The sequence below is a fragment of the Nerophis ophidion genome, linkage group LG04, assembly GCF_033978795.1.
Source record: "Nerophis ophidion isolate RoL-2023_Sa linkage group LG04, RoL_Noph_v1.0, whole genome shotgun sequence".
NCBI classification, from domain to species: domain Eukaryota; kingdom Metazoa; phylum Chordata; class Actinopteri; order Syngnathiformes; family Syngnathidae; genus Nerophis; species Nerophis ophidion.
Window position 1 is genome coordinate 7,004,628 of NC_084614.1, and position 12,325 is coordinate 7,016,952.

At 38.6% G+C, this 12,325-nt stretch overlaps 1 protein-coding gene across 1 annotated transcript in view; it reads left to right on the top strand.

Annotated features, from left to right (window-relative positions):
- Positions 1-12,325, top strand: part of LOC133550815 (BMP/retinoic acid-inducible neural-specific protein 3-like) — a 57,678-nt gene that overhangs the window by 11,933 nt on the left and 33,420 nt on the right. The window contains exon 3 of the mRNA XM_061896873.1: positions 5,514-5,713. Within this exon, the coding sequence (XP_061752857.1) occupies positions 5,514-5,713 (200 nt within the window). The remainder of the gene's footprint in view (positions 1-5,513; positions 5,714-12,325) is intronic.

A 12,325-nucleotide genomic window follows, 5' to 3' on the forward strand; every position in this document is an offset into this window, starting at 1 on the left:
TGCTCCCTAGGAATAAAACACGGACAAAACTGCTCAAAGAAGAAAACACGGACAAAACTGCCTGTAACTTCCAGTAGGAATGTCGTAGCGACATGAAACAAAAACCTCTATGTAGGTCTCACCTAGACCTAGATTTCATACACTGACATTTTTCAACAAAATTTAACAGGAAGTTTGCAATTCCCCCCTCAAAACAAAGGTTTTGTAAAAACACTCACCTTTGCCTCTTTGAGCTGTAATTTGACCCCCTTAAAATGCTTCCAAACTCACCAAACTGGACAAACACATCAGGACTGGTGAAAATTGCGATCTAATAAAAAAACCAAACCCCAAAACTCAAAATTGCGCTGTAGGGCTCCCTAGGAATAAAACACGGACAAAACTGCTCCTAGGAAGAAAACAGACAAAACTGCCTGTAACTTCCAGTAGGAATGTCGTAGCGACATGAAACAAAAACCTCTATGTAGGTCTCACTTAGACCTAGATTTCATGCACTGACATTTTTCAACAGAATTCAACAGGAAGTTTGCAATTCCCCCTTCAAAACAAAGGTTTTGTAAAAACACTCACCTTTGCCTCTTTGAGCTGTAACTTGACCCCCTTAAAATGCTTCCAAACTCACCAAACTGGACAAACACATCAGGACTGGTGAAAATTGCGATCTAATAAAAAAAACAAACCCCAAAACTCAAAATTGCACTCTAGCGCCCCCTAGGAATAAAACAGACAAAACTGCTCCTAGGAAGAAAACACGGACACAACTGCCTGTAACTTCCAGTAGGAATGTCGTAGCGACATGAAACAAAAACCTCTATGTAGGTCTCACTTAACCTAGATTTCGTACACTGACATTTTTCAACAAAATTCAACAGGAAGTTTGCAATTCCCCCTTCAAAACAAAAGTTTTGTAAAAACACTCACCTTTGCCTCTTTGAGCTGTAACTTGACCCCCTTAAAATGCTTCCAAACTCACCAAACTGGACAAACACATCAGGACTGGTGAAAATTGCGATCTAATAAAAAAAGCAAACCCCAAAACTCAAAATTGCGCTGTAGTGCTCCCCAGGAATAAAACACGGACAAAACTGCTCCTAGGAAGAAAACACAGACAAAACTGCCTGTAACTTCCAGTACGAATGTCGTAGCGACATGAAACAAAAACCTCTATGTAGGTCTCACTTAGACCTAGAGTTCATAAAATAACATCCTTCAGCAAAAATCAACAGGAATTTTGCACATCCCCCTTCAAAACAAAGGTTTTGTAAAAACACTCACCTTTGCCTCCTTGAACTGTAACTTGACCCCCTTAAAATGCTTCCAAACCCACCAAACTGGACAAACACATTAGGACTGGTGAAAATTGCGATTGAATAAAAAAACAAACCCCAAAACTCAAAATTGCGCTCTAGCGCCCCCTAGGAATAAAACAGACAAAACTGCTCCTAGGAAGAAAACACAGACAAAACTGCCTGTAACTTCCAGTAGGAATGTCGTAGCGACATGAAACAAAAACCTCTATGTAGGTCTCACTTAGACCTAGATTTCATACACTGACATTTTTCAACAAAATTCAACAGGAAGTTTGCAATTCCCCCTTCAAAACAAAGGTTTTTTAAAAACGCTCACCTTTGCCTCTTTGAGCTGTAACTTGACCCCCTTAAAATGCTTCCAAACTCACCAAACTGGACAAACACATTAGGACTGGTGAAAATTGCGATTGAATAAAAAAAAAAAAAAAAACTCAAAATTGCACTTTAGCGCCCCCTAGGAATAAAACACAGACAAAACTGCTCCTAGGAAGAAAACACAGACAAAACTGCTTGCAACTTCCGTTAGAAATATCGTAGAGACATGAAACAAAAACCTCTATGCAGGTCTCACTTAGACCTACATTTCATTAATTTACATCCTTCAGCAAAAATCAACAGAAAGTTGGCAATTACCCCTTCAAAACAAAAGTTTTGTAAAAACCCATCACCTATTTTCAAACATTATCTCCTCTGAGCGCGTTTGTTGTGTCGGCTTCACACTCGCACAGGAGAGAGATTGAACCCTTTTGATTAAAATTTGCGCCAAGAGTTTTTCTAACTGCTCCAGTTTTGATTTTATGAGCCTTCAAAGAACCGCTGCGCCGATGCTGCTGCGCTGCTGCCGTCTCAAGATGGCCGCTTAAAAGCAGGACGCACCAGCGTGACCACACAATGCAGAGAAGGTAGGTAATGTGCAGGTAAAGATATGTTGAATGGGCGAAAGAAGGAGGCACCGGTTGGACTCCAGGATACAGAGAAGGTAGGTACTGTGCGGGTAAAGATATGTTGACTGGGTGAAAGAAGGACGCACCAGTTGGACTCCAGGATACAGAGAAGGTAGGTACTGTGCAGGTAAAGATATGTTGTCTGGGTGATGGCAGGAAGCACCAGAGTGTATGGGTGAAAGAAAGAAGCACCAGTGTGACCCCAGGATGCAGGGAAGGTAGGTAAAGTGCAGGTAAAGATATGTTGAATGGATAAAGGCAGGAAACACCAGCAAAAGTCGGTCCCGTCCTTCGCTGCTTGCAGCTTTAATGTCTTCTCATTTTTCTCTTCTTTTTAATTTCAAGCTGGGCAAGTCGACTCATTTATTCATGTGCCGATGCACGGTTTAATTAAAAAGGAATATTTTAACCGGACCACCATAGAGCCAGCGCGGATGTACCGCCTAACTGTGTGCTCCCTGCAGAGGGTGACCAGGACAGCGGAGAAGATTATCGGTCGGCCTCTTGAGGACAATGCTCGCTCTCTCTGCCTCGGCAGAGCAAAAAAAAAAAAACCCTGGCAGACAACTCTCACCCGAGTCAGCACTTGTTCAAGCTGCCGCCATCAGGGAAGAGATTTCGTTCACACTTTTAACTCGCTTACTCTCTTTTCCACTGTTCACGCTGCTATTTACGCGTTTATTTTTGACACGCAAACTTTCAAAATAAATGTATAAAATATTTTTACCAAGTGAACGCCATAACAGCGAGTTAACAATAAGCGAGGGAAAACGTAACGGCGTTCCGTGACCGTTGAGCCACAAACGGGAAAACAGCGAACAGACATGCATGAAATAAAAAAAAGGTGGATTAAGGAAATCCCAGGTCCAAAGCCATTACAAGTCATTCCCCCGACAAGACAAGACAAGACAAATTTTTCTAGACATTACATTTTTCAAAACATGCCAACACACCCCTTCTCAAACCAATCACACACTTCCGCCTTCACAATAAAAGCGCTATGCTATGCGCTATGCTAACTCCAGTCAGAAAATAAGGAACGTCTCACATTACGATCATGCTTTGAGCGTCAAATATGTTTTGTATCGTAACCTGTGATATTTCTACCAAAATAAATACCTGTACATCAGTTCAGGAAGAAGGAATGGGACAATTTGTGGCAAATTTTAAAAAAGTGTATATTGTTGATAGCACTTAATTACAGAATGTTTTGCAGGCTGAATATTGGACGTGATCAATAAACCGAGACGTTTAAGACATTGTCATGCAGCAATGTCAATATGATTCATTTGCAGGAGAGAATATCGGAACGTTTTTATTCTGGTAGAAATATCACAGATTACATTAACAATCAAACCATGATAGTAACAATCCACATTTTGTGTTAATAATACATGAAACTGATATCTAAACATGGATGTGTAGCTCCTCTCCCCTGAGTGCAAGTGCTCCTACAGCAGGAATACAAATTCAGTATTGCTGCAAAAGACATGAAAAACAAAAGCTGTCTGAAAAATCATAATGTTTAAAGAACATTTAATACAAACAAACTCATTTTCCAGTCCTGGTAATAAAGACTTAAAAAATGATTTGTCTTGGGTGCACTTAATTATGATGAAAAATTATATATCTGCAAATTAACTTGATTGATTTTTACTTATTCCGGTAGAAATATCACAATTACATGAGCAAACACCTTCAACAATCAAACCATGATTGTAAAAATCCACAGTTTGTGTTATTAACGCATGAAACTGATATCTAAACATGGAAGTGTAGCTCCTCTCCCCTGAGTGCAAGTGCTCCTACAGCAGAAATACAAAATAAAGTAAAAAAAAAAAGTGTTTATGTCAATTTTGTGTTGAGCTATTCAAAACTCTTTAAAAAAGCAAACTAGTTATCCAGCCATGCTAATAAAAACTCAACAATTATCCATCTTGGGTAGACTTATTAATAATGAAAATTTATATCTGCAAATAGTCGCGATTGATTTTGACTTATTCAGGTAGAAATATCACAAATTACATGAGCAAACATCTTCAACAATCAAACTATGATCTTAACAATCCACAGTTTGTGTTATTAACGCATGAAACTGATATCTAAACATGGAAGTGTAGCTCCTCTCCCATGAGTGCAAGTGCTCCTACAGCAGGAATACAAAATACATTAACAAAATGTGTTTATGTCAATTTTGTGTTGAGCTCTTTGAAAAATCTTTAAAAAAGCAAACTAATCATCCAGTCATGCTAATAAAAACTTGAAAATTATCCCTCATGTATACACTTATTAATGATGAACAATTATATCTGCAAATAGTTGCGATTGATTTTGACTTTTTCAAGTTGAAAAATCACAGGCTACATCAGCAAACATCTTTAACAATCAAACCATGATCGTAACAATCCACAGTTTGTGTTATTCACGCATGAAACTGATATCTAAACATGGAAGTGTAGCTCCTCTCCCCTGAGTGCAAGTGCTCCTACAGCAGGAATACAAAATCCATTATAAAATGCGCTTGTCAATTTTGTGTTGAACTATTTGAAAAATCATTCAAAAAACTAATTATCCAATCATGCCAATAAAAACTTGAAAATTATCCCTCATGTGTACACTCATTAATGATGAACAATTATATCTGCAAATAGTCGCGATTGATTTTGACTTATTCAAGTTGAAAAATTACAGGTTACATCAGCAAACACCTTCAACAATCAAACCATGATTGTAAAAATCCACAGTTTGTGTTATTCACGCATGAAACTGATATCTAAACATGGAAGTGTAGCTCCTCTCCCCTGAGTGCAGGTGCTCCTACAGCAGGAATGAAAATTCTGCATTGCTACAAAATACATTGAAAAAAACATTACCTTATGGCACTAATTATATCCTGGATGTCAATTCCATGTTGATTAATCATGCAGCCTGTCAGAGATCTTACAAATGTGCTAAATATAAACGCAAAGTTATACAGTTGCAGGATTGATCAATCACATTGCGTGAGCTAAATGATTATATCTGCATCTATGAGGCTCGTCTCTCATAACCAGGATGTAAGACGCTGAAGTGACGGCACACGACGTGAGCCGATCAAGTTTGCACCGGTAAAAAACCTTTAGTAGACGACGCCCACCGGGTGTTGCTGTCAAAATAAAAGCACTGTCATTTGGAGCCTGAGGAACATCCACCTCGTGAGGGGTGACCGACGCCATTAAAGTGTGTGTGTGTGTGTGTGTGTGTGTGTGTGTGTGTGTAGGGAGTTTGGTCGATGGAAGGTCAACAGCCTGGCAGTGGACAAACGAGACAGTCTGGGCGCCGGCGGCCTGACTCCGCCCCTCGACCCTGACTTCGTGCAGACAATCCGCCAGCTGGGGAGGCGACCCTCGCTGCACACCATCACCGAGACCCTCATCAAGAAATATGGCAGCCACCTCCTGCTCTCTGCCACGCTGGGAGGTGCGCTGACACACACACACACACACACACACTTCAAAATAAGACTAATTATACCACAGTGACATTAAATACAGTAGTGTAGTAGACCTAAGTATTCATTAAGTACCACCATCATGACAACATTATATACAGTAGTGTAGTAGACCTAAGTATTCATTAAGTACCACCATAATGACAACATTAAATACAGTAGTGTAGTAGACCTAAGTATTCATTAAGTGCCACCATGATAAAAACATTAAACACAGTAGTGTAGTAGACCCAAGTATTCATTAAGTACCACCATAATGACAACATTAAATACAGTAGCGTAGTAGACCTAAGTATTCATTGATATCATTCATAACAACATGTAATATATACATGATGTAAGTATATATGTCATGTAGTAACATTCATAATAAAATTAATATATACATGATGTAAGTATATATGTCGTATTTAGTAACATTCATAATAACATGTAATATATACATGATGTAAGTATATGTCATGTAGTAACATTCATAACAACATGTAATATTGTTAGTATATTGTTCAGTGTGTAAAAATGTGAAGTGCTACCCCTCTGGCTAACATATGAAATAACAAGTGTGTAGATATTGTAATGCCCCCCTTTAGTTTAAGTGTATATACAATTTTTTAAATAATTGTTGCCAAATTATTTAAAAATAATGCGTGTGTGTATATATATATATATATATATATATATATATATATATATATATATATATATAAACATGGAGACATACTGTAATAGCTTGAAGTAAATAATGAAGATAAAAAACAATTACAAACAAAAATTAAGGTTAAAATTAATTAACTTAAAGTTTTTCTTTTTTATATTTGCATAGTATGTATATATTATAAATGTTGTAAATACACAGCTTTATATACGTAAAAAGGCTGGTCCCAAAGAGGTCGGAAATCTCCAGAAGGTAAGAACGACATAAATGTGTGTGTCTCCAGAAGGTAAGAACGACATAAATGTGTGTGTCTCCAGGAAGTAAAAACGACATAAATGTGTGTGTCTCCAGAAAGTAAGAACGACATAAATGTGTGTGTCTCCAGAAGGTATGAACGACAGAAATGTGTGTGTCTCCATAAAGTAAGAACGACATAAATGTGTGTGTCTCCAGAAAGTAAGAACGACATAAATGTGTGTGTCTCCAGAAGGTAAGAACGGGTTAAATGTGTGTGTCTCCAGAAAGTAAGAACGACATAAATGTGTGTCTCCAGAAGGTATGAACGACATAAATGTGTGTGTCTCCAGAAAGTAAGAACGACATAAATGTGTGTGTCTCCAGAAAGTAAGAACGACATAAATGTGTCTCCAGAAAGTAAGAACGACATAAATGTGTGTGTCTCCAGAAGGTAAGAACGACATAAATGTGTGTGTCTCCAGAAAGTAAGAACGACATAAATGTGTGTGTCTCCAGAAGGTAAGAACGACATAAATGTGTGTGTCTCCATATAGTAAGAACGACATAAATGTGTGTGTCTCCAGAAGGTATGAACGACATAAATGTGTGTGTCTCCAGAAGGTATGAACGACATAAATGTGTGTGTCTCCAGAAGGTAAGAACGACATAAATGTGTGTGTCTCCAGAAAGTAAGAACGACATAAATGTGTGTGTCTCCAGTAAGTAAGAACGACATAAATATGTGTGTCTCCAGAAGTTAAGAACAACATAAATGTGTGTGTCTCCATAAACTAAGAACGACATAAATGTGTGTGTCTCCAGAAGGTAAGGTAAGAACGTCATAAATGTGTGTGTCTCCATAAAGTAAGAACGACATAAATGTGTGTGTCTCCAGAAGGTATGAACGACATAAATGTGTGTGTCTCCATAAAGTAAGAACGACATAAATGTGTGTGTCTCCAGAAGGTAATAACGACATAAATGTGTGTCTCCAGAAGGTAAGAACGACATAAATGTGTGTGACTCCAGAAGGTAAGAACGACATGAATGTGTGTGTCTCCAGAAGGTATGAACGACATAAATGTGTGTGTCTCCAGAAAGTAAGAACAACATAAATGTGTGTGTCTCCAGAAGGTAAGAACGACATAAATGTGTGTGTCTCCAGAAGGTAAGAACGACATAAATGTGTGTGTCTCCAGAAGGTATGAACGACATAAATGTGTGTGTCTCCAGAAGGTAAGAATGACATAAATATGTGTGTCTCCATAAACTAAGAACGACATAAATGTGTGTGTCTCCAGAAGGTAAGGTAAGAACGTCATAAATGTGTGTGTCTCCATAAAGTAAGAACGACATAAATGTGTGTGTCTCCAGAAGGTATGAACGACATAAATGTGTGTGTCTCCATAAAGTAAGAACGACATAAATGTGTGTGTCTCCAGAAGGTAATAACGACATAAATGTGTGTCTCCAGAAGGTAAGAACGACATAAATGTGTGTGACTCCAGAAGGTAAGAACGACATGAATGTGTGTGTCTCCAGAAGGTATGAACGACATAAATGTGTGTGTCTCCAGAAAGTAAGAACAACATAAATGTGTGTGTCTCCAGAAGGTAAGAACGACATAAATGTGTGTGTCTCCAGAAGGTAAGAACGACATAAATGTGTGTGTCTCCAGAAGGTATGAACGACATAAATGTGTGTGTCTCCAGAAGGTAAGAATGACATAAATATGTGTGTCTCCATAAACTAAGAACGACATAAATGTGTGTGTCTCCAGAAGGTAAGGTAAGAACGTCATAAATGTGTGTGTCTCCAGAAGGTATGAACGACATAAATGTGTGTGTCTCCAGAAAGTAAGAACGACATAAATGTGTGTCTCCAGAAGGTAAGAACGACATAAATGTGTGTGACTCCAGAAGGTAAGAACGACATGAATGTGTGTGTCTCCAGAAGGTATGAACGACATAAATGTGTGTGTCTCCAGAAAGTAAGAACAACATAAATGTGTGTGTCTCCAGAAGGTAAGAACGACATAAATGTGTGTGTCTCCAGAAGGTAAGAACGACATAAATGTGTGTGTCTCCAGAAGGTATGAACGACATAAATGTGTGTGTCTCCAGAAGGTAAGAATGACATAAATATGTGTGTCTCCATAAACTAAGAACGACATAAATGTGTGTGTCTCCAGAAGGTAAGGTAAGAACGTCATAAATGTGTGTGTCTCCATAAAGTAAGAACGACATAAATGTGTGTGTCTCCAGAAGGTATGAACGACATAAATGTGTGTGTCTCCATAAAGTAAGAACGACATAAATGTGTGTGTCTCCAGAAGGTAATAACGACATAAATGTGTGTCTCCAGAAGGTAAGAACGACATAAATGTGTGTGACTCCAGAAGGTAAGAACGACATGAATGTGTGTGTCTCCAGAAGGTATGAACGACATAAATGTGTGTGTCTCCAGAAAGTAAGAACAACATAAATGTGTGTGTCTCCAGAAGGTAAGAACGACATAAATGTGTGTGTCTCCAGAAGGTAAGAACGACATAAATGTGTGTGTCTCCAGAAGGTATGAACGACATAAATGTGTGTGTCTCCAGAAGGTAAGAATGACATAAATATGTGTGTCTCCATAAACTAAGAACGACATAAATGTGTGTGTCTCCAGAAGGTAAGGTAAGAACGTCATAAATGTGTGTGTCTCCATAAAGTAAGAACGACATAAATGTGTGTGTCTCCAGAAGGTATGAACGACATAAATGTGTGTGTCTCCATAAAGTAAGAACGACATAAATGTGTGTGTCTCCAGAAGGTAATAACGACATAAATGTGTGTCTCCAGAAGGTAAGAACGACATAAATGTGTGTGACTCCAGAAGGTAAGAACGACATGAATGTGTGTGTCTCCAGAAGGTATGAACGACATAAATGTGTGTGTCTCCAGAAAGTAAGAACAACATAAATGTGTGTGTCTCCAGAAGGTAAGAACGACATAAATGTGTGTGTCTCCAGAAGGTAAGAACGACATAAATGTGTGTGTCTCCAGAAGGTATGAACGACATAAATGTGTGTGTCTCCAGAAGGTAAGAATGACATAAATATGTGTGTCTCCAGAAGGTAAGAACAACATACTATAAATGTGTGTGTCTCCAGAAGGTAAGAATGACATAAATGTGTGTGTCTCCAGAAGGTACGAACGACATATGTGTGTGTCTCCATAAAGTAAGAACGACATAAATGTGTGTGTCTCCAGAAGGTAAGAACGACATAAATGTGTGTCTCCAGAAGGTAAGAACGACATAAATATGTGTCTCCAGAAGGTAAGAACGACATAAATGTGTGTGTCTCCAGAAGGTACGAACGACATAAATGTGTGTGTCTCCAGAAGTTAAGAGCAACATACCGTAAATGTGTGTGTCTCCAGAAGGTACGAACGACATAAATGTGTGTGTCTCCATAAAGTAAGAACGACATAAATGTGTGTGTCTCCAGAAGGTAAGAATGACATAAATGTGTGTGTCTCCAGAAGGTAAGAATGACATAAATGTGTGTGTCTCCAGAAGGTACGAACGACATAAATGTGTGTGTCTCCATAAAGTAAGAACGACATAAATGTGTGTGTCTCCAGAAGGTAAGAACGACATAAATGTGTGTGTCTCCAGAAGGTACGAACGACGTAAATGTGTGTGTCTCCAGAAAGTAAGAACGTCATAAATGTGTGTGTCTCCAGAAGGTAAGAACGACATAAATTTGTTTGTCTCCAGAAGGTATGAACGACATAAATGTGTGTGTCTCCAGAAGGTAAGAACGACATAAATTTGTTTGTCTCCAGAAAGTAAGAACGACATAAATGTGTGTGTCTCCATAAGGTATGAACGACATAAATGTGTGTGTCTCCATAAAGTAAGAACGACATAAATGTGTGTGTCTCCAGAAGGTAAGAATGACATAAATGTGTGTGTCTCCAGAAGGTAAGAATGACATAAATGTGTGTGTCTCCAGAAGGTACGAACGACATAAATGTGTGTGTCTCCATAAAGTAAGAACGACATAAATGTGTGTGTCTCCAGAAGGTAAGAACGACATAAATGTGTGTGTCTCCAGAAGGTACGAACGACGTATATGTGTGTGTCTCCAGAAAGTAAGAACGTCATAAATGTGTGTGTCTCCAGAAGGTAAGAACGACATAAATTTGTTTGTCTCCAGAAGGTATGAACGACATAAATGTGTGTGTCTCCAGAAGGTAAGAACAACATAAATTTGTTTGTCTCCAGAAGGTATGAACGACATAAATGTGTGTGTCTCCAGAAGGTAAGAACGACATAAATTTGTTTGTCTCCAGAAGGTATGAACGACATAAATGTGTGTGTCTCCAGAAGGTAAGAACGACATAAATGTGTGTGTCTCCAGAAGGTACGAACGACGTATATGTGTGTGTCTCCAGAAGGTAAGAACGACATAAATGTGTGTGTCTCCAGAAGGTATGAACGACATAAATGTGTGTGTCTCCAGAAGGTAAGAACGACATAAATGTGTGTGTCTCCAGAAAGTAAGAACGACATAAATGTGTGTGTCTCCAGAAGGTATGAACGACATAAATGTGTGTGTCTCCATATAGTAAGAACGACATAAATGTGTGTGTCTCCAGAAGGTATGAACGACATAAATGTGTGTGTCTCCAGAAGGTATGAACGACATAAATGTGTGTGTCTCCAGAAGGTAAGAACGACATAAATGTGTGTGTCTCCAGAAAGTAAGAACGACATAAATGTGTGTGTCTCCAGTAAGTAAGAACGACATAAATATGTGTGTCTCCAGAAGTTAAGAACAACATAAATGTGTGTGTCTCCATAAACTAAGAACGACATAAATGTGTGTGTCTCCAGAAGGTAAGGTAAGAACGTCATAAATGTGTGTGTCTCCATAAAGTAAGAACGACATAAATGTGTGTGTCTCCAGAAGGTATGAACGACATAAATGTGTGTGTCTACATAAAGTAAGAACGACATAAATGTGTGTGTCTCCAGAAGGTAATAACGACATAAATGTGTGTCTCCAGAAGGTAAGAACGACATAAATGTGTGTGACTCCAGAAGGTAAGAACGACATGAATGTGTGTGTCTCCAGAAGGTATGAACGACATAAATGTGTGTCTCTCCAGAAAGTAAGAACAACATAAATGTGTGTGTCTCCAGAAGGTAAGAACGACATAAATGTGTGTGTCTCCAGAAGGTAAGAACGACATAAATGTGTGTGTCTCCAGAAGGTATGAACGACATAAATGTGTGTGTCTCCAGAAGGTAAGAATGACATAAATATGTGTGTCTCCAGAAGGTAAGAACAACATACTATAAATGTGTGTGTCTCCAGAAGGTAAGAATGACATAAATGTGTGTGTCTCCAGAAGGTACGAACGACATATGTGTGTGTCTCCATAAAGTAAGAACGACATAAATGTGTGTGTCTCCAGAAGGTAAGAACGACATAAATGTGTGTCTCCAGAAGGTAAGAACGACATAAATATGTGTCTCCAGAAGGTAAGAACGACATAAATGTGTGTGTCTCCAGAAGGTACGAACGACATAAATGTGTGTGTCTCCAGAAGTTAAGAGCAACATACCGTAAATGTGTGTGTCTCCAGAAGGTACGAATGACATAAATGTGTGTGTCTCCATAAAGTAAGAACGA